Source organism: Apus apus, chromosome 2 (assembly GCF_020740795.1).
Source record: "Apus apus isolate bApuApu2 chromosome 2, bApuApu2.pri.cur, whole genome shotgun sequence".
NCBI classification, from domain to species: domain Eukaryota; kingdom Metazoa; phylum Chordata; class Aves; order Apodiformes; family Apodidae; genus Apus; species Apus apus.
Genome location: NC_067283.1, coordinates 154,974,935 through 154,998,576, shown reverse-complemented (window position 1 = coordinate 154,998,576; position 23,642 = coordinate 154,974,935). Strand labels below are relative to the sequence as shown.

Here is a 23,642-nt window from a genome sequence, read left to right as displayed (position 1 = left end):
TACAATGCCATCAGTATGGCATCCCATGGCAAGCACACCAAGAAGCCACACATGAGAGGACTTTTTTAAGAGCACAGCTTAGTGTAAGAGGCCCTGAGAAAGAGGAAAATTGGCTAAAACTCCACCAAAAATAACAGCTTGCTCTTCACTAAGTGCTTCTCTTAGATGTGATAATTATGCAGAAATAGAGACTCAGGCTGTGAACTTGTCAGTTTACAGGGACTGACTCATATCAAGCCTGGGCAGGAGCTCTAACTTCTGCTGAAAATGGATCTATACCAGCAGCATTTATTGAAGGTGGCAGCTACATCATGGTAGACAAGCCAAAGAGCATAGCAATGAGGGGTGCTGTGCTTCTCCATCTTAAGAGAGCTGTTAATGGTCTCATCCCAGTTAGATGGGATTAGATTGAAAGAAAACAATAAATAATCAAACCTTGTAATCTGGTTTTTTTACTACTGAAGGAAAATTATTCCTAACTGGTCTGTTCAATATACTGTGTGTGTTTTGCATGAGCTTTCTAGGCAGTCACTTGTGCTATGTAGTCACTGAGAAGGTCTTAGGGGTTTTCTGCAGAAAGTGAACTTCACATTCACAGCTTCAAATGAGTGAATTAGAAACCTGTTTCAGAGACTTTTGTACTGCCAGGTTGGAGGAAAATCAGGTCATGTGTTCTTTATGTCCCACTAGAAGAGGTTGTTTGCTAATAACTACCAAGAGCCATAACTATTCTGAAAAACAGAAGACCCACTCAGAGCCTGAGCTGTGGCAAAGTTAAAAATCCAGTTGTGGAAACTATGACATGGTTGTAAAAAGGCTGACAAAATTATTTCTTGTTTACTGGGGCTAAATATGACGACTGAATTGCTTCTAGGGAACAGTTTCTCTGTCTGTTCTAAGTAATAATAATAATAAAAAATTCTAATAGCTAAAAACTCTTTTCTGGAAAGGCAAAGTTGCATACCCAAAAGGAGAAAAAACAACAGGGAATGAACCTGACTACTGATGAAAACTACTATAGCTTCAATGAGCTACAGCTGACAGCAGCTGAGAACTTGGCAATGATGTCTAGAACAAGGGCTTAGAGAAACGTTAATATGCAAAGGAGGAAAAGGGGGAGAATCAGCTCATGACAAAATGAATTGTGCTAATTATTTCAGATTATGCTCTTTAAAACATATTTTTGGCCTCTTTGCTCTTTGAGGTGCCATTAATCCCAGCTCTACAGCTGAAGTCAAGCAGGATGCTAAATATCAGAAATTCCCTTGCTGCCTTAATAGGCAAGAGTGTTCTTTATTTCTTTGTTCTAACCTATTCCAAATGGTTATTATGCATCATTTATCAACCAGTGCATCCTAGCCCAGAGATGACTACATTTTACTAGCAGTGCAGATTATGCTTCTACACATGTAGGGTATTGTGGGGTTTTTTTAACCTGTACAGACAACAAATGTGAACGTCACTCATCCAAAATTCCCTTGGCTAACACGCCCATCTGTCCCAGCTTTTACAAATCAGAAAAAAAAAAAAAATAATCCTTTTTATTAGCTAGAAAAGCTATTAATCTGTGGCATTTGATATCCCTGATGTTCTCTGAGTCACAGAGTGTTTGTGTACAAACACATGCATGAGCACACAGAGGGGTGTGCAACCTGCACTTTGCAGTTACGTATCTGCTACACACAAACACTATCTTTCAATAACACAAATTATTTTCTACCATAAACAAATGCTAGGATTGAAAACGTAAAGGGTTGCAGGTGCTGGAATGAGGATGGTGCTTGATCTACTAGAATAAATCACATCAGGGCACTTTGTAAGCATCAGAAATATCTTGCCTGGGGTAAAATGCTAGACTTTGGTAGTAGAGACACGAATACAGCTTAGAAGCACAACACTTTCTCTCTCCTTTTCTCTTGTTTTGCCTGCTTGCTCTTAAACAACATTTTGTTCACTTACTCCTTTCAAATGCACGTTTGTCATTGCTTTGAAAGCCCAAGTTATGGGTTTGTGAAAGCCCATGAATGTATCATTTAAGGCCAATAAATTAAACATAAGGAAGGGGCAGAGGGAGGAAAATTAGTTACAAGCATCCGCATCAGTCTCATAGTTTATTTGCCTACAAAAGGCCCTGCTGCCATGGAGACAGGATTGCAGAGCTTGCTTCACTCCAGGTTGCACATGGAAGGAGACAGTGAGAGAGAAAAAAGGAGAAAGCAAGAAAGAGACCTAAACCCAGGAGAAACCACCCCCAGCACACCCTTTGAAAACTCAACCCTTCTCAACTCATCTCTTCTGTGTGACCCTTGGGTGCACTGGGCAGCAGGCAGGACTCATGGCTCTTGCTCATGCTATTTTGAAACATCTCAGCCCATCTTGAAACCCCTGAAAGGGTTGCAAGCACCCTCTGCCACGTCTTCTGCACAGCACCAATCCCTTTTGTAGCCCGGATCCTCTCTGCTCTGCATCCTGGGGAGGGGACAGCGTTTCCCCCCCTGCTCAGCAGACCCAGGATCCTCACCCCATCCGAGACACAAGAAGCGCTTGCGGATGATGCGGTTCCGTAACCTGCCCGTCACGGCCATGTAGGACTGCCAAGCCTCGGTCAGCACCCAGCAGAAAGAGGAGAGGAAAAAGAAGTGCAAGAAAGCCGCCACCAGCGTGCATATCACCTGGAGAGAGGAGGAAAGGAGGACACGTGAGAGGAGCAGCAGGTGAAGAGAGCAGCCTGTAGGAGAGCAGAAGGCGTAGGGAGATGCTTCCAAACCAGGCTCTGGAAGGCAAGGTCATGGAGATGAGGACACAAAAAGACATTTTAGGAGGAGGCATTCTCCCTCACAAGCTTTGACCTAGCAAAGACCAAAGCATTTGCTTTCAATTTGAGTACTGCATGGAAACTGACTGCTCTTAAGCACGAGCTCTAAGACAAGCCCATGGTTAACACTTCTGCTGAAGTCTGAGTCCATGTCCCACGTTGGTGCTTTCTTGGCTTCAGCAAGATATGTTTATTTTCCAAATGTTCAAAACCACTGCCATGATCCTTTTGGGGAGGACAGAACAATTAGTAAGCCGTGCACTAATCTCAGCTCAAAAGGTTTGCAAAGCACCATGTCTCTGGCAGCTGAGCCACAGAAACGAAATGGGAGGAAGACAATTTAGGTGATGTCCCTGCCAGGGAAGGATCACCCAGTGAAAGGGTTAAGCTGTGAGAGCTGGGTGAAACCATGGTTGCCAGGAGCTGGTAAGGACTCCAAACACAAGTGCTATGGAGTTGTCCAAGAGCATATAAGTACTAGCAGACAGGGGGGGAAAAGAAAGGGTACAAAAAAAATAAAAATAAATGAAACTACATTAGAGGGAATTTCATAATGGTGAGTTCTTCTACTCCGTGGGGAAATCTCTCAAGGGAAATGCAAGGAGCTTAAGCCATTTAAAATTAAACTGGGGAAAGTAGTAGCAAATGCATTATGAAGAACAACCCTGTAGTGCCAGGGAGATGGACTGGAAAGCTGACAAGCTCGTCTTTGTTTTTAACTCAGCAAGGCCAAATCTTTCACTGGTGCAAATTGGTGCCGCTCTGTTTAACTCTGCCAGAGCTGTGCTGAGTTTCCACCATCTGCCAGTTGGAAACTGTGAAACAATCTACTCAAGAAGAAAATGGTGGAAAGAAACTCCAGTGGCTCCCAAGGAGAAGGGAGAGGAAATAGACTTTAAAAGTTACTCTGGATGAAAAAAAATAAATGGCTTAAGGCATTCAGGGCAGGGGGAGGTTGATAAAGAAGAATTTCTCTGTTTTGAGTTATATCAGGAAACATGGGCTTTGTGTTTATGGTCAATGAACCTTCCTCTTTTTTCATCTGCCAGCATCTTTTAACACAGAGGTCTCATGCACAGAGTGTCTTTTATTGTGACATTATTAGATTGCTCTCGATTCATACACTGACACCAACTGACATTTATCAGAGGTGGGGAATAAAAGCAACACTGTATGTTCTTTGAGATAGGAGTGGTCTTTTTGGTCCATATTTATATTTGACACCAAAACCCTTTGATATTCTCCCTGGAAATGGGTTCTGGATGACAGTGTAGCACAAATAACACAGCTCAATGTGATAATATCAAGTAATTTTCATATTTTAAAAAGAATCCTAAAAAGCTGCTTGCTATTCATCAGCTTACAGACCTACATAAACCAGTTACAAGCACAGGATTCTTTCTGGAATGTATTTTAAGAGATCGCTGCTTTACAACTTTTAATTTTTTTCACTAAAATCAAATATGACACTGTTCATTTTACATTTTTGTTTTTGTTCCGCAGCAACATGGTTCTGCTCCCTTTATCAGCAGTTTGTAAAAGGTAGAGAAAACCTTTGCTTTCCAGTTTTACACCAGAGGGATACATATTCTAGGCATTTTTTTTCTCAATCAGGAAATTTTGATAAAAAGTGAAGAAGAGAGGAGAGGAGCACAACAGACATATGCACATCTCAGCTGGGCTGGTATAAACCCATTGCCTCAACTGAAGCCAGGCTGTGAATTTGGGCAGGTAAATACTTGCTCTTGCTATCTCTGCTGCAGGTTTTTCCTTCCCTGTAAGGAAAGAACAAATCTCCATGAAGGTCTAAGCACAGGGATATGTTGTTCCAAGCAGCTGCAGAAAGACATAGCAAAACTTGTCAGTCTGTCATGGCCATTAGCCCTTGTTTTCCTTTAAAAGAAGAAATCTTTTCCCTTGCAGCACATAGCCATGCCTTTGAGATATGGCCAGTTCATGCAGCATTCATCTCTCTTGTATCATGTTATTGCTGACTGCAATTTTTTAGCCTTTTCCCAGGCCTTTCATCTTCAAAAAGCTTAGCAAATCCAGGCATGGAGTCTTGCCTTTGAGGTTACATGGGTGGAAATCAAGGGAGAATGTGGCATTTCCAAGGAAATTAATATCATAGAAATTCTCCCAAAGTGACTGCAATTAAAAATCAATCACCCACATTTTAAGATGCTCCATCAATAATTGAATATGAAAAAATCCCTAATTTACAAACCTTCATTTATTCTCTGTATAGTTTTCTTCCTCTGTCCCCTGCCAGAGAGTGTTTACTAGATGGCAGAGCGGAAATCCAAGAATAACCTTTCTATTTATGGTGTTTCATACATATGTATGAGCAAAGAGCTGATCTGCCTCATACAATTACAGCCGGGAGCTTTGAATCCCCACTAACAGCTCTGACAGTGAACACCCTGAGTAATGTGAGAAAAAGCATGAGGGAGAACTTGGCCTTAGAAGAGAAGGCTCCAGGGAGACCTCACAGCCGCCTTCCAGTATCTGAAGAGGCTACAGAAAAGCTGGGGAGGGACGTTTTACAAGGGCTTGTAGTGAGAGGACAAGGGATAATGGATTTAAACTGGAGGAGGGGAGATTTAGGTTAGACATTAGGAAGAAATTCTTTCCTGTGAGGGTGGTGAGACACCAGAACAGGTTGCCCAAGGGGATTGTGGAAGCCACATCCCTGGAAGTGTTCAAGAGCAGGTTAGATGGGGGTCTGAGCAACCTGATCCAGTGGGAGGTGTCCCTGCCCATGGCAGGAGGGTTGGAACTAGGTGATCTTTCAGGTCCCTTCCAACCCAAACCATTCTGTGATTCTATAAACTGCTCTGAAGTGGGTGGGAGAGGGTGAAGACATCCACCTCCTATCCTGGAGTAAAGAAGACTAACCCGAAAGGGGATCCAGCCATGGTTTACCATGTTGAACATCCTTCAGTGTTTCTTCCTGTCGAAAAAGATCTTCTAGCACACACCTGGGTTTGCAGACAACACACCCAAGGAGAGCTTAACTCACCCTTTCTCCACCTTTTGCCCTGAGAAAATCAGGCTGGCCATGAAAGAAAGCTCTGCTTTGTGAAGTTAAATTCTGAAGGGCACTCATTTAACAGAAGCAGAGCTGGCTGGCTGCATCTCTCCACACTTCTCTTCACACATTGGACTCTAAAAGCTGTAAAGCTTTCCCTAAAACATAACCTAGCCCTAACCCCAAGGGCCCTCCATAGAAATGAGTCTGTGATTCATTAAACCCTGGGGCTTCTCTGCAGAAACGCTTCCAAAAGTAACAGCATACTCTAGCTGCCATAGTAGATGCTCAAAAAATCTGCCTGGTCACTGGTTACTATTAATTCAAAACTAAATTTTGACTTCTGATTTTGACTTTGGCAGCAGGAGTAGTGGAGGACATTTCTTGTCTCTGTTTTCTGCTTAGCAGAGTTAGGTTGGTTGGAGCACTTAGGGAGATGGGAAAATGTAGAGCAGGAAAATACTGGCAACAAACAGTGAGTTGTTATGCCAGACACCAATGGGGAAACTGAAAGTATTTTAGTTGGAGAGAGGTCACACAGGCAACACATACCTTTCCAGTTGGGTCTGTAATGTGGGAAGGCAATTAGTGCATGTGCCTTGAAAATCTATGTTATGTCTTGCTTTTACTGCTCCAGTCACACTGTGATTTGCAGTGAGTCCCTCACAGCCCCTTGCAGTGTGCACAGTATGTCTGGCAACACTTCCTACCCCCAAAAAAGGTGGCTTTTTGTGACTGTGTTTGTTAACATCTGCCAAGTGCTTTAAGCTCCGAGTATGAAAGTTGCTGGAGTCATAAACACAAAGCCAAGATGTTGGATTTTATTTTTATTTTTTTGTTAAAGCCTTTTCTCAATCTGTCTTCCTTGGTAATTTTTGGAAAATAAAATGGTTAAAGCCTTGCAAATAACCACGTTTCTTTACTGTGCCATGTGCCAGCTACTCTAGGCAGATATTCAAAAATATCACATTGGTTTTAATCAAAGCCCCGAGGATGCTGACAAATTATCAAAGAGAGAGAGAGAGAGAAAATTGAAATCTGCCATTTAGTCCTGTCTTTGACATGTTGCTAATTAACAGATGGAGGAAAAATGAGGAAGTGCTGCCTGCATAGATCATTTCGGTGTTAAATCGGGGGAAAAGCAAACAAACAAAGCAAACCCAACTGATCTCCTACCTTATTCCTGGTCTGGGTCTGTCCGATCAGGATGAGAGCATTGGAGGAGATGATGGACAGGCAGAAGTTGATAAGAATGACAGAGCGCTCGGAGCGAATGTACCTGCAGCAAGAAAAGAGGGGAAGGGAGAACCATCCCGTTACAACTTGCATTATGTTACCTCTGAAAAGCATCAATCAGGTGCAGGTTGCACTGGGTCAGGCTCTACAGAAGGCCATAGTAAGAGATTGCCCATTTCCTGCAGATCTTGTACATTAAACAGACAAAAGCGAGGGGGGAGAGCTTGGGTGTAGTGCTCAGCCCACAGATCTCTCCACCATCCCCATCAAAGCTGGAGTTATGAGCATGAGTCAACAAATTAGGGGCCAGGTTCCTAGTCTGAGCTGCTCCTCAAACAATACTGAGTGCTGCAATTCTTCTTCAGTTCTGCTTACTTGAAAGGGGACTTGAGAAGGAGCTTAGAAGAAAACACACAGGCAACACATGGGAAGATTCCCAAATAAGAAGAGCCACAGGCATGCTGGCAATGAAAGCAGATTATGAATGCATGCACCTTCACAATAAAGTGTTTGTGATTCAGCATTCCCCTTTGTTTAACCTAAAAACCCATCCTGAATGAAGAATTATTTGTGGTTCTTTGCGGGTTTTGTTTGGTTTGTGGGGTTTTTTTTCTTCACAGATGAAGAGGTTTAACACTTCTCAAAACTAGGCCAAAGACATAACAGCAGCTGTGGTTCTGGGACATTAGGGATCCAAGTCAGGAAGCTGTTGCCTTCAGCACCTTGTTGGAGCAAGCTATTAGTCATTTCTGATTTGCAGAGTGCAGCACAGCACCAGCTTGCTGCTGAGATATGTGCACGACAATTAATTCAAACCACTGGCTATGGAGGAAAATTTCTTTGAAGGCACTTTTTATGTACCTAATAAAATTAAAAGGGAATTGCAAAAGCTCAGGTCTTCAGGCATTGACTTAGGACTTGGCCATATCAACATACACGTGAATTACTTCAGTGATTCAGCAAGAGCCCGGCCTGAATACCAAGTGACTACAGAGTAGATGATGATGCTTATAGAAATTAGACACAGATCTATTAATCAACCAGCTCATCCCTGGAGGCTAATGCAGGATTAAATCCTATATTCCATCACATCAACTACTTCTGTTTAATTTCATTAACTAATTTTAGCAAGAGTGAGGTGGTGAAGCTTTGGCTGCAGAGTTCTGAGTTCATGACTAGGGGGGCATGAGGAGTTTACTGCACGTGTGTGTTCTGCCAAGGGAAAATCTGTGCTTTAGACCTACTGAAGCCTGAAAAACTTTGATTTTAACTTCCCTCTGAGCTTTACCTTCAGACAAACACGAACATTGAGGATATATTTTCCTGGATACAAAAAAAGTCACTGATACAAAGCCACCTAAACTTATCCTGGTTCTGTTGGAAATCTGGTTTATAGGTAGTTCTCTCTGAAACTCAACCCTGTAACAGACTACAAAATTCAGGCTTCCACCTCAGCTAGAAACTGGGTGGCCTGCCTGCAAAATGAACATTTGTTTCCTTTCATGACTAATCTGATCTGAATCTCCCCATTTCTTGGGGCTCAATACAAAGCTGTGGATCACCTGGATCTTGTTCCATTAGCTGGAGGCTACTAAGCCATCAATCTATCTAAGATTGTGTGAAGCAAAACATCAAGTCTCTATTCAGTAATTTCTGGAGGATAGAAAAAGGTAAGAAACGAGTTGACCATAAGTATAGTCTGTGTGTGAGTGTAAGTGAAGATAATCCATCTGTCTTCAGATTTCCCCCCCCCCCTTAAACAAATCTCTCCTTTTTCCACGCTCCCCTTCATGAATGGAGAGTCCATCCTGTTCCCTGGATCCCTGAACCTCCAAAGAACATGACTTGGGTTGGCAATGTGTAGAATGACAGAATCAGGATAATTTAGGGGAAAACCTCCCAAGTTCTCAGGCCAATCCTCTGCCCCAAAATAGCCTGTTTTCAGTATCAGATCAGGTTACTCAGGGTCTTGTCCAATCAAGTTTTGAAAATCATGAAGAACAGAAATTCCACCACCTCCCTTGGATGACTTGTTACAATGCTTAACAGCTCTCAAGGCAAAGATTTATATCCAGCTGTTTGGTTTCCTTTTTCTTGTTGTCTGTTTTTTTTGTCGTGGTTTTGGTTTTTGGTGGGTTTTTTGTGTTTCTTTTTTTTCCTGCTGCAGCTGTTGCCTCTAGACCTTTCCTTGTATACCTCTAGAAGTTGTTTGACTGCTCTGACTTCTTAATAACCTCCTCTTCTGCAAGCTAACAAAGCCTTGTTCCCTTTTCCTCATTTTACATCACGTCCTCCAGCTCCCTAAGCATCCACTGGACTTGCTTTAATGTGCTTTTAATCTTTTGTATTGGAGGTGTCCAATATTGGGCACGTTTTCCCAGGTGTGGCCTCAAGAATGTCAAGCAGAGGGGAATAATAAAATCCCTTGGCCTGTTGGCTATAATCTTGTCTATATAGCCCAATATAATATTGCCTTTCAGTACTGCCTGGGTGCATTGCTGATTCCTGTCCAAATCATTGCCTGCAGGACCCTCCTTGCAGAGGCATTACTAAGCCAGACAGTTCCCAGCCCATTCTACTCCATGTGGTCATTTTGCCCCAGGTGCAGGATTGTGCATTTGTCTTTGATGTACCATTTCTCCAGCCCATATCTTCAGTTTGCTGAGCTCCTTCAGAATGGTAGATTTGCTCTTCTGCATATTAGTCACTCCACTCAATTTAGTGCCATTCACAAACCTGCTGCCCTCATCCTCCAGGTTGTGAAAGAAGACATTAAAAAAATATCTGGTCTAGTATCAAACCATGACAGATGCAACTAGTGACCAACTTCTGGATAGACTTCAAATCTATGACCTTTTATGCATATGCAAACTCTATCCAGCTATTAAGCTACCTTAGAAGACACCGATTCTGTTCACAGTTCCCTGGTCTGGATACAAAGAATGCTATGGGAGGCTGCATTAAAGGCCTCTGTAATGTCAAAGTATTGAACACCCACTTCTCTCCAGTGCCCATGTAACCAATCATCCCATCTCAAAGGCAAACAGGTCAGTCAGGCACAATCTGCCCTCAATAAATCTGCACTGTCTATTCCCAATTGCTTCCTTGTCTATCACTTTGCCTGGAAATAACCTTTGTAACTGCTTACTCCTTAATCTTCCCAGGGGCAGTGAGTGGGCTGCCCAGCCAGCAGTTCTCTGCAGCCTCATCTTTGCCCTTTTTAAAAATGTAACTTTTGCCTTCTTTCAGATATGAGGAACCTGCCCAGATGACAGAAAGTGACTCTGCTTTAACACCATCCAGCTCCCTGAACACTTTCAATGCATCGTACTCCATCCCATGGAGATGCACATTTCCAGCTTACTTAAATGTTCCTCAGCTTCCTCTTCCTTAGTGGTGTGTAGTATTTTCTTCCCCAGACTCTGTCACTAGGAACAGGAACTTGGGTGCCTAAGAACAAAGTTCGTCAGCAGAACAAGGCAATGAAGGCCCCGAGTACCTTCACCTTTTCTATTTCCTTCTCCATTAGGTTACTTGCCCCATTCAACACTGGGCCAACATTTTCCTGGGTAATCCTTTGGTGCTTATGTACCAACAGGAACCTTTTTTGATGCCTTTCACATCCCACACCAGTTTCAAATCCAGCTGAAGTCTGACCTTCCTAATTCAATAGTGCATTTCTGGGCAATACTTCCATAGCCCTCCTTGGTAGCCTGACCTGGTTACCAAACACTTGTTTATTATGTTTCAGCTCAACCACAAGTTTCCTCTTATGCTAAGATAGCTTCTTGCCTTGCCTGCTTTTTGTCTTCCACTTCTTCTCCAGCACAGGATGTTCCACAGAGATAATTCATGGCTACTACTAGAACCTCTGGCCAAGGAAGTCAGGATCTCATAGCAGAGAGGGGAATAAACACAGGTTTGATGGGTTTTACCAGAGGAGAGATCTCCAGCAAAGGCAGAGCTATTCCAGGGTGCTGTCTCACACCCCTTGGCTCATACGTGGACTCTGCCTACTTATCAAAATATGCTTCACTCAGCCACCAAAGCAGAGGAAAATGTCACTGCAAATTTAGGGAACTTCTGCTCTGGCCTGGGTCCTGCAGGATGTGGGGAAGCCCTGTGAAAACAGAGACAGATGGAGAAGATGGGAAAACCCCATAGCCTGTTTCTCTGTCCCCATTATACTCCCTCTCTGCAAATGCTGAATCACTCCTACTTTCTCACCTCTTTTACACCCATTCCTCTCTGTGCAGCCATTTATTCATTCCTGCTACCTCCCACCTGGGCCACCAAGCACCTCATCCAGAGCTTCTGGGTCTAAAGCAAGTGTTAAAAGCCCCTTGAGAGCTCATTGACAACCACCAAATCAATCCTCAGGCTTTGATGGGCAGGGAGTGAGAAAAGCTCACACTGATATTTTGCAGAGATTCATCCAGCTGCCACCAGCAAAAAAAGGTCTGCTGTGCCCCACATGCTGATGGGCTGGTGGAAGAGCTGCTCGATAGCAAGCATCGATCTCCATGCTATGGAAAGGTCACTGACTCCAGAAACTGTTGAACCACGATGAGTTCAGGGATGGAAAACACATTGGAGCACTCCTGACAAGCCACCACATCAGGTCGCTGCTTAAATGGAATTATATGAACCAAAGTGGAGAGAAACACAGCACTAAGTGATTTCACCTGCTCTGACCCTTGAATAGTTCCTTGTCTCACTGTTTTCTCATTTTCATGCCAGTTTTCAAGAGGGAAATGTTTTTGTTTTTTTTTTTCTTATTCCCATTCTTCCTCTTTTCCACATGGTGGTGGAGCACGTGGCCCACACACAGGTCGTGTCTCCAGCTGTGACCCAGGCCAGCCACTGCCGAGATGTAACAAGGTCACTCCACATCCATGGCCCACTGTGTCACTAACCTCTCTTGTTAAGGCTGCTAATAAGGCCAGAGATGCACCATCTGCAGCAGAATTTCTGCAGCCATCTGTCTACTGGGAATTGGAGTGAGTCCACCAACAGGCCACCAACAGCCGTCAACCAGAAACAACGTCCAGTTTTCAATGGGACTGTGCCAAATTGGCTGTGTCTGAAGTGATTGCTTGCATCAAAAAGCTCATGCCACTCATGCCAATCCCTGAGTAGGTGCCACTGAGAAGCAACCATTATTTGAGGGTTTTGAATGGGAAGAGGCAGGTCAATTCATTTTCTCTCTGATACCCAGTCCAAAGCTGGGATCAAACTCCCTTTCACTTTACCCCCTTTTCTTCATCATGTTCCTTTCCCTCTTTCTCTCCTGCCCTTTCTTTCTGCTTCCCATGTATAAACAAACCCTAAGCTGGGCAAAATCCTGGGAAAGTTTCCAGATTGTCAGCCTCAGTGAGCCTATTCATCAGAAGTGTTTCATACTCAAGCTGAGCCTATGTATGCATGCCCCAGATGCCTTTGTCCAGAGGTCTGAATGGGAAATCTCTCAGCCAAAGCTCCCTGAAACAGCTGAGCTCTGGTGAGTGCTCTCCACAGAAGACCAGGCAGCTAAGGCATGAAGATTTTCTCCTCTGCACAGTGAAAAAGAACCACTTTGATATGGCTCCTGTATTTTAGTGACAACAGCTGGAATAACACTGCTGATACTACTTCTGAGCATTCCTCCAGCTGTTGTTTATCAGACTATATAATATCTAAAGCAAAGCAAAATGGGACCCAGGACATAATGTTGACTTGAATAGGATGTTCCTGAGACCATTAATAGGACAGCACATTCATGTCCAGCAGCTATGCCTAAAATAAAAAGGACACACAGAGTGCTCGGGGCTCAGCAACAGGAATGCTGTGAAGTTTAGAAAACATGAAAACATGATCTACAGAGAAGAAATGAAACAAACTCAGCGCACCAAAGAGAAATTCCAGAGATCACTTGACCATGCTTTACAAATATTTACACAAAGAGACTTAGGATAGAGAGTCCTTTAATCAAGATATAGCTGGTCTCAGGATCACTTGGAAATGCTTGTTCATCCTTGGCTAGCTCAGAAATGCCCATTCAAGCCTCCCATAAACATTTCCCCCCATTCATGCTGATAATTTTGGGCATAGGCATAACACAAAGGCTGGAATGAGAAATTAAACAGGGTGGGCAATTAACTTTACTGTCCTCAATAACAGTAAATATTGAGGGGCACATTCCTGGAAAAAAACGCATCATGTTATTCCAAATGACTCTGGCATGCTCCAAACAGATTCAACCTCATGTCTAAACTTGGGTTTCAGATCCTGAAGTTGCTTCTGATAGGAAAGAGAGGGTGAGGCTCGAACACTTGCTCTTTACCCCTCTGTCCTAACTTTCCACTTGATCCTGACACCAGTGACACCAGTAAGTCACCTACCAGCGCTGCCCAGTGCTGCCCAGCCTGAGGAAAAGCAGGAGAGGACAAGGACTTGAGCACATCCAATGATACCCCAGGCACGGAAAAACCTGAGTTCTAGATAAATGTTGTTATGATCAGTCTTCAGCTCAGAGCACTTGCCATAATTAACCAGCCACTATGCACTGTCACAGTATCAACAAAAAAGATACATTTTTGCTCATTCTTTACCCACTTGTTTCCTTCTTCTACCAAAGGATAGAAAAAGTTCTCTCGATCACAACTTTTGATTGAATTTACCTTTTCCTCCCTACTAAGAAGAAACATTTGACAAAATTGGAGCCTCAGACTGACCCCATCTCCCCAAAGGATCACCAATCATCATTTCCAAACAGTATATTCTCTGTGGCCATTTCAGTTTCATGGTTATTCACCTGGTTCTGATTTTCTTTCTTGTGTTTAATTCAGAGTCATGAAGCTCTCAGCATGTTTTCCATGGGTTTAGGAAAGGTGTGGGACTTGTAGTGTAAACAGACCTTATTCAATGCAGTTTGGAGGGAGAATCCCTTGCACACCTCATGTCCTCCAACTTACACAGTCCACCAAGATGTATCTAACAGGGGCATGGGCCAGTGTGGGTGTTTGTTCAGTTAAATTTTTCTACAAAACCACTTCAGCCTCTATAAATGATAAAATCTAGGGTTACACCCAACCTGCTTATAGGTGTACAGAAGCCCTCTGCAATGGGATGTACCAAGAAATCCCATATGCATCTGAAGCTAAAGGCAGAACGAAGCTAAGAGGGTGGAGAGTCATTTAGACCATGTGGATTATCATCCTTAAGTTACTGAAAAGAGCTGACATTTCTTCAGGCCAGATGGTGTCATAACAGGTCGTGGATTTTTTAATGTTATAAAGGACCCAACTGGGAATACTTAGAAGCAGTCTGCCTGCCAGGAGACAGTGAATGTCCACCTCCACAAATAAGGTTTCCTGGGGTATAAGAAGGCATCTTAAACATTGCACAGCTTTTCACAATGAAACAAAGCAACTACATGAGGTCATGGCACTAATTTCACTCTACTAATTTCTCTGGCACTAAAAGGAAAGAATAATGCCAGCTAAGCCACCACGATGACTTTTTGCAGGACCCACTCATAATAAAACCATTCTTTCTCAGGCACCAGACACCCAAAACAGGAGAGTAAAAACTCCAGGATCCGAGTAGATCAAGAGACAGTTGCTTTCCCCAACAAGATGAGAAAAGAATGAAAGCCATACCTCCAAACAGAGACATAAATGATAATCAACAGCAAAAGTGTCAGCGAAGATACTCCACAGCCTACAATTAAGGTGACAGAAGGAACCAGCACCTTTTCCATGTTCTGAAAGAGAGAAAGTAAGACATTAAAAAAAAAATTAAAAAAAAGAAAAAGAAGCTGCTCAGCAAATGCTACCAGCTAAAACTCATGGCAAGAGCTTTCATCCTAAATGTCTGTATGTCAACTCACCTGCCCTTTACATTGCACTGCACATATATAAATAAAGAGGAAAGAAGACCAGGATCTATTTTTGGTTGACCCAGTCCTTTTTTGGACCTGATTCTGCTCTCACACACACCAGTGTTAAGTCTGGGTAACAACTCTGATATCCATGGCAAGGCAGGTGTGTAAAAAGCACGGGTTGCAAGAGGAGGATCAGGTCCTTCATATCCAGTCTGAAACTTTGAAGATAATTAATGAAGCAATAGCAGAAGGTAGTGCCTATGTTAGAGCAATTACAAATGAGCTCTTCTGGGAATAGTGGTGATGAAAGCTGATGGATGAAAAGAAGATGAAAATCTTCCACCAACTCCAAACTCCATCTGGAAAGGAGGAGATGAAGCAAAAGAAAAATAAAATGCATAACCTCCACAGTGACCCAACATCCAGTCATACCAGCCATCATTTCACTACTTGTACTTTACTACACAGGGTATTTATTTCTATGCAGGGCTCCTCACTGGAAATGCTGGTGTAGAATGGTTGTTCTTTCCTGCCTGAACACCGAAAATCTGCAGATCATTAGCTCTTGCAACACCAAGAACAGACACAAATACTATAACCTCTCCTAATCTAGTCCTCTCCATCACTGGGACTACCTGTGTCACTGGCCATCACATGCCAGACCCGTAGTGCTAAACTCCCCCTATTCTCAGCTTAGAGTGAATGTTTGGAACCCACGTGGTTTTCTCTGCATCAGACCTTTTCCTGGCATGTTTCTCACTTCCACATCAGTGGTCTCTGCTGGCATGAAGGTAGACAAGCAGAGACCCACCATGCAGCAGACATATCAGAACCCTCAATTTAGAGTGATTAGGCAGAATGCAAGGGTGTGGGAGCACAGTCAAGGTTGTCATTAGATTGGCATAGTCCCAAAACCTGGTGCTACAGCCATGGAGATGAGATGGTTTCTGACACAGAAAGAGGATAGCAGAGGGGAAAAAATACAATTAGGCACAAATTTGGGAGTGGAATAGGCATTCCTCTACGGAATTGTCTACTCTTTTTTGTTGGCAGGCATGAGGCTGCTCAACCTAAAACTCCAATCAGTGGGATGCCACGAAGCTGAGGCTACTGCAGCTCTGTTCCAGGCTACTGAGCCTTCTGCAAACCAAAATATATCAGGCAAGTCTCAGTGCTCTGCTTGTATGGAGTCTGGCCAGCTCAATACATGGGCAAAGCAAGTTTGTGTCCACTGACTCAAGACCTGTTGTCAGTACAGGTTTACTCCACAAAGCCCACCATGACGAAGAGACAAACAATTCTGATATGCAGAGATCTACACTAAATTGTTCCAGAAGTTTGAAAGGCTTAGGAAAAGCCTCCTGACTTGCATCTTTTGATCAAGGGCACCTCTCACATTTTGATTCTCATTGGGCGAAATTAATGAAGAGCAAAACTTTCACCATACCATTGCAGTGAACCCCAGAGGAGCTATTGGGAAGGCTGGTACAAGAGCTTAGGGGATATGAGACAAAATTTAGTGACACATCTTGAATTCTTGACACATGGCTTGAATGTTCAACTGGCATTAATACCAAAAGGAGCACCCTGAGGAGGCATAGAATTCTCCAAAACTACACTATATGTGCAAAGGTTTTGGATCCTGATCCTAATTCAACTTGCTGAAATTATGGAACTGGATGTCAGGCAATATCTCAGCCTTTTTAACTACCAGCAATTGTGCAGAAATGGCACATGGCACTGGACCTCACTAATCCATCCACCAAGGTCCTGCATCTCCCTCCACTTCCCAAAGTGCTCATGGAAAATATTCTAGCTCACATGGGGGTTCTTCTTCTAAACTTCTACAGAGACTTGGATCACTGCGATTTTTAACATCAAATCATATGACTGTATTCCCACCCTGAGAATTTACTCCTGCCAAACATGTGTGGAAGGTTTTTTGGAAGCTAGGTAAACAGAAAGAAATTTCAATTATAATATCAACATTTTGATTCATCTCTCATCAAACAAAATCTAAATTGGATATATTCCAGGCACTATGAATGCTAAAATATTGTATCCTCCTTCTTATAAATAGAAGTGTAAAAGGGACTTTGTCTTTGGGAATAGAAGCTCCTGATTTAGTCAAGCACTGGGGTAGGGGGTGGGAGAGAGATGAACTCTACAGTATAAAGGCACAGCTTCTCCGTTTGCCACCTTTGTCTCTCCTCCTGCATAACCCAGGTGAGCAACAGCCCTGTCCCACCCTAGAGATACGAGGTCGTGATGAAGGCACTGCAAAGCACAAACTACTCAGGCATGGATTGGTCTTTGCTTGCTCATTCCATGCTCACTCCCAACCCCTTTTCTCTCCCTGCTCCCTCCTTACGGCAACACGAGTTCACATCGCACAAACGGTGGCCTGGGATGAGCATCGATTGTGACATTTGATTTAAGTAGGTCTCATTTCACTGACTTGTCATGGGCAACTGGATAAAAGTGGGGGAGGAGCTCCATTCAAGCAAAAAAAGGTCCAACACACAACTCATTCCTAAACCGTCCAAGAGCAACTGACAAAATGGAGTTTGGATGTTCAGACATGGGCAGACTACATCCCTGTATCTCCAACAGAGTAGTCCTAACTCCCCTCCCTTCCACATCCTTTCTGACATCCCTCTACCCTCAACAACCTCAGGTCTTTTCACCCTCTTCCCTATCCCACATCACCCTTAACCCCCTCCTAGATCTTCCATCAGCTAAGTGAAGAGGTTTCATGTACTGGACCATTCCTAGGTCAGATGTTTGCTCACTGACAAATGATTACACAAATGACAACTGGCCAAGTGGAAGCCAGACTTGTGGGTAATAGCTGGTGTCTGCAGCCCTCCCCATAAAGAAAAGACTGATCTGCATCTCCTTCTTGGTGATCTGCACCCATGTAGGACAGATGGATAGTCCAGCCCTGATGGGTTTTCTGTTGGCATTATGAGAGTGGATAACTATAAAAACCATTTGCTGCCATAAGAGCAGGAGCTCACTCTCTTGGCAGTATCCTAAAGGCCCATGTAGCTTATGATTCTGTTTTCTTTCTTTGTTATTAAGGTTTCTCTGCCCTCCCCGTCTTCCTTTTCCCCTCCCCCACTTCTTCCCTTTGGCAAATGAAGCATCATTTGTTTTATTTCTTCTGACTAATTAAACCCCCTGACAGAAGGTGGTCTGGTATTGCAGGATCTGAGGTTTGCAAGGAAAATTCCTCAGGAAGAAAACAAAGGGGTAAAAGCAAGGTTGGTGTGAAAAGAAATACTGATAAAAAGGAAGGTGTTCTTAAGGTAAGATGGAAAGCAGTCCTATGTGTTTCCAGGCACCACAGACAAGGAAACTGGTTGTCTCCAAAAACAGGTTAGGAACAGGGTCTCCACCTGCTTCGACTGGAGACAGTCCCAGATGGCCTGTCCTGCACCACCTCCCTGTGTCTCCTGGCCAGTGCCATCAAGAAGCACACTGAAACACAGATAAAGCCATGAACAGTTGGAGATCACAGAATCGTAGAATCACGGAATGGTTTGGGTTGGAAAGACCTTTCAAGATCATCTAGTTTCAATCCCCCTGCCATGGGCAGGGACACCTCCCTCTAGACCAGGTTTCTCCAAGCCTCATCCAACCTGGACTTGAACACTTCTACTTCTTACTAATGTCTAACATAAATCTCCCTCTTCCAGTTTTAATCTATTAACCCTCGTTCTCCCACTACAAGCCCTTGCAAAAAGTCCCTCTCCAGCTTTCCTGTAGGCCACCTTCAGGTACTGAAAGGCTGCTATGAGGTCTCCCTGGAGTCTTCTCTTCTCCAGTCCAAACAACTGGGCCAAGCAGGAACAGAGGAGGTTGCTCTGAGTCTCAAGTTCTGCAATTCTGTCACCAAACATGACAAGGGAGGAGAGAAGCAATCAATGACATCAGCTAGGATGGAAATAACAAGTGCTGTTGCCTGGGGCTGCACATTGTCCTACCACCCCATCATTCTGCCTAGCAGGGTAGAAGGACTCTCCTTTTCTTTACAATTTCACTGTGCTTCCTTCTTTTCTATTTCCTTCCCTGCCTTTCTCCCTATTTTTTTCTCTCTCTTTTGTCTTCTTTCCTCTTTTCCTTTAGCCATTTTCCATGACATACTCTGCCTTTTCTTCTGGCTCTTAATGCATCTGTCTGGGTCTCCCCACTTCACATTCTCTACATTCCTCTCTTTCCTTCTCTTACTTTCTGCACAACACCGTGAAAAGTGACTTGATTCGAGTTGTGCTTGTTCCATTATTCTGTTCTTGCTCCAGGGTCAAACAGGCTCCAATTAGAACAAATTCAAAAATGGTATTTCTTAATGCCATGCAGTTTGCCTGAGACCTTACAAGCAAGCTGCTCTTTGTGCTTTTTCCATCCTTGGTACTGAGAATGGCTGAACAAAGTCTTTGTAGATACAGCATCATAGTAATAAAGTAAAAAATATTTCATTTGCCCCCAAATTAAGCATAGACATACAAGTTTGGAATTTGGGCTGCTGGACTTTGTTTTTTGAGATGTGTTTGCTATTCAAAATGGTTGCCTTGAGCTTGACATCCTGCATGTTTGAAATTAAAGACTCACTAAGGTAGAAAATTACAAAAAATACTGGTTGTATGGGGCATCTAGAGCTTTCTGATTGAATTTACTGCTTGGAGTGAGACTATCACTAACATCAGGTAAGGCTGGCCATGTTTTGCCTAGATGAGCCTTGGAAATTCTCAAGGATGGAGAGCTCCCATCCTTCTGGTGACAGTTCAGAGCTACATCATTCTCCTAGTGACTGGGTTTTTCCTGAGGTCGTACGTGAACCTCCCAAGCTACAGCTTGTGGCTGTTCCCCTTGTTAAACCATCAAGCACAAGTGAGAGTTTTGTTTTATATTTTTTATAATAGCCCCACTGGTACCTGTAGGTTGTGATTAGATTCTCCCTTACATTTGTTTTTGCAAGACCAAGCAATTCCAGCTCTTTCTACCTCTCTCCTAGTGGGTCACGAGCTCAAAACAATGAGTCTCACTCCCCTCTTCTGACAAAGAACTGGACCATGTGATTCACTCCAAAAATTGCTTAGGAACAAGTTTACTGTGCCACTGACCTAGAGGCTTTTCATGATTCTCAAGAAGTTTTTTAAGTCATATTGTATTGATTTTCCTGGTTGGACAATTCTTGTCAAAGCAGAGAGCTGGTTCTTAAAACTGCTGGAAAATAACACTTTTACCAGTGCTCACAAAAGTGAACAGCTTTCTCAACAAAGGGGTGTATGTCAATGTTATAAGAATACAGAGGAGAGTTGAGTACATTCTGGGGTTGGATGCTGTGTAAAGCACTGTCAGCAAGAACGAAAACATCTCTGTGTTACCAACACTGTTTTCATCAGAAATCCAAAGCATAGCACCATAGAAACAATTATGGAGATATATAACTATCAGGACCAAAATCTGATAAAAAGCCTTTCTCCATATTTCTTTATGACACTTTATATATTGAAGACCAAAACAAGGTCTCCCCAGAGCCTTCTCTTCCCTGTCTTCCAACTTCTGAGGAGGGCTTTGAGACCCCTGCATGCGGATTGTTAAGTAGCATCATTAATAAATTATTTCTTCACAACTTCTTTCTGAAACAACACAACATCCTCCCTAGCTCAGCCCGTGTCAGTGCAAGACAGATCCAGAGGAACTTGTTTTGCTTCCTTCATAGCATAACCACAGGCTTCTTGTGTCAAAGCTAATAGTCACCCATTATCAGGAACACATTTGTGGAGCTGATGGCCCCTTTTATGTCATTTGGCCAGTCTAACAGGCAATTCTGTGTAATTACTGTACACAAAAATCACCCAGAGAGACAACTTAATGTGCTTCTATTTATTAACAATTGTTAACTCTTCATTCAGTATTGAGTCTGCTCTCAAGATACAACATGGCAATCTGTGTTTAGTGAACAGTCTTGAAGCTCTCAGGGCAGAGAGTGGTGACACAGCCACTCTTAATAGGAACTGTCAGGATAATTTCCTCCAGACTGGCAGGGAATTACAGGAGTTAACAGTGCACATTATCTACCTGCCAGTGGCCAACACCATGGTCAGCTTCCTGCTGCTCTTTCAACTACCAGACTGCACTCTCAGTGCCCCCATTTCTAGGCCTGGTATCAAGGAGGGTTGAATCAGGCTCATCATAATTCTAAGGACCACTGTCCTCCTGCCCAGGTTGCTGTTACCAAATATTTTCACTGAACAGCCTACTGTCACTATCTACAAAACACTATTCCCTTCCCACCCCTTTCCCATTGCACTTTGCCTGACCAAGAAAAGGAATTTACAGTTTAATGGGGCTGTGATGAGTAGCCATGAGCCAGTTTGCACCAGTGAGCTGCAGTTTGGGAACCAGCATGCCAGCCATGGGGACTGCAAGAGAAGGCATGAGGGGGTTTATTCCCAGCTTGCCTGCAGGTCAACTGTGTACATGTGGCTTAAGCCAATCTTTTCAAAGTCCTCTCAGGCAATCTGCTTTACACTGCAAACACTGGTTTCAATTTCTTAGGGGCCTATTTTGAACCCCTGGAAATGGAAAAGAGTAATACTGCTCTCCATCTCTCTTCCAAAGCTTAATTCAGCTTAGATTTCTGATACGTGTAAATGCCTTAGGGGGCTCCTAGAACTACGTCAGGACAATATTAACATGGAAAGGTATGGAGGAGAGAGAAGAGAGAGAGGAGAGAGCTTTTGGCTTAACTGTTTGTCAGCTGGCCAGACAGTGTGTCTGGTTTCTAAATCTTTGTTTTTCATGCATATGGTAAGATTTTTTTTTCAGCCTGGGAAGTTCATTCCAATGTCTAATCACCCTCCCAATGAGGAAGTGCTTCCTGATATCCAATCTACACCTCCCCTGGAGCAGCTTCAGGCCAGGCCCTCTTGTCTTGTTGCTGGTTGCCTGGAAAAAGAGCCCAACCCCACCTGACCACAACCTCCCTTCAGGTAGGTGAAGAGAGTGAGAAGGTCCCCCCTGAGTCTCCTCTTCTCCAGGCTAAACAACCCCAGCTCCCTCAGCCTCTCCCTATAAGACTTTCCCTGCAGTCCCTTCACCAGCCCATTTGTCTCCTTTGGACCTGCTCCAGCACCTCAAGATCCTTCTTGAAGTGAGGGGCCCAGAACTGCACCCAGGACTCGAGGTGAGGCCTCCCCAGTGCTGTGTGCAGGGGAAGAATCACCTCCCTGCTCCTGCTGGCCACACCATTCCTGATACAAGCCAGGATGTAAGTGTCTGTAACTGATTTGCAAGTTGGTTCTTGCACTACCCATCTTGCCCTGGTTCCACAAGTGTGCCCTCATCTCTAGTAACTTCACAGCAGCAGTGCTGAGCACCTTAAAGAGAAATGTGGTGAGATTTACATACAGTTAAAATAAAATAACTCCATGGCAGTCTGGGAATGGAAAATGAGGGTGGCATCCAGACTGTGTTTATCCTGACTTAAGCAGTATTTTGGTTCCATGCCAGGCAACAGCATTTCACCAAATTACTCCAAAACAGATCACTGTTTGTTTTACTTCATCAGTGTCATGCTGATGAGTGATGCCAGACTGGCAGCTCTCTCCACAGCATGGGCAATGTTTGTCTTCACCATGCCCCTACATCCTGCCTTTGGGAAAGACCTAGCTGAGGAGTGAGGGTACATCTGAGGCCATGATATTTGGAAGTCACGAGTGGTGCTCCCCAGGGTCAGTGCTGGGGTTGCTCTTATTTAATGTTTTTATTGATGACTTGGATGAAGGGATAGAGTGTAACCTTAGTAAGTTTGTAGATGACACTAAGTTGGGTGGAAGTGTCAATCTGCTTGAAGGCAGGGAGGCTCTGCAGAGGGATCTAGACAGGCTTGATCACTGTGCCAAGACCAATGGCATGAGTTTCAATATGGCCAAATGTTGGGTCCTGCACTTTGGCCACAGCAACCCACAGCAGCACTACAGGCTTGGGGAGGAGTGGCTGGAGAGCTGCCCAGCAGAGAGGGACCTGGGGGTGCTGAATGACAGCTGGCTGAACATGAGCTGGCAGTGTGCCCAGGTGGCCAAGAAGGCCAACACCATCCTGGTCTCCATCAGGAATAGTGTGACCAGCAGGACCAGGGAGGTGATCCTGACCCTCTCTACTCAGCCTTGGTGAGGCTGCACCTCGAGCACTGGGTGCAGTTTTGGGGTCCACAGCATAGGAAGGACACTGAGGTGCTGGAGAGGGTGCAGAGAAAGGCAACTAAGGTGATTAGGGGTCTGGAGAACTGGCCCTATGAGAAGAGGCTGAGGGATCTGGGGCTGTTCAGCCTGGAGAAGAGGAGGCTGAAGGGAGACATTGCTCTCTACATCTACCTGAAAGGAGGTTGTAGTGAGGTGGGTGTTGGCCTCTTCTTCCTGGTGACTAGCAATAGGACAAGAGGAAATGGGGTCAAGTTGTGCCAAAGGAGGTTCAGGTTGGATATTAGGAAAAAAAATACTTTTCTGAAAGAGTGATGAGGCATTGAAACAGGCTGCCCAGGGAGGAGGTGGAGGCACCATCCTGGGAGATGTTCAAAAAAGGGGTAGACATGGTGTTTCATAAGATGGTTTAGTGGTCAAGGAGGCTGTAGGGTGGACAGTTGGATTTCATGATCTTGAAGGTCTTTTCCAACCTTGATGATTTTA

The 23,642-nt window shown here is 43.9% G+C and overlaps 1 protein-coding gene across 10 annotated transcripts in view; it reads right to left on the bottom strand.

Moving 5' to 3' along the window:
- The window catches only part of ADGRB1 (adhesion G protein-coupled receptor B1), a 286,572-nt gene that overhangs the window by 55,482 nt on the left and 207,448 nt on the right, over positions 1–23,642 (bottom strand). For all 10 annotated transcript variants that reach the window (XM_051612439.1, XM_051612442.1, XM_051612443.1 and 7 more), the window contains 3 exons: positions 14,723–14,826; positions 7,023–7,125; positions 2,522–2,672 (listed from right to left, as the gene is read on the bottom strand). In XM_051612439.1, the coding sequence (XP_051468399.1) occupies positions 2,522–2,672; positions 7,023–7,125; positions 14,723–14,826 (358 nt within the window). The remainder of the gene's footprint in view (positions 1–2,521; positions 2,673–7,022; positions 7,126–14,722; positions 14,827–23,642) is intronic.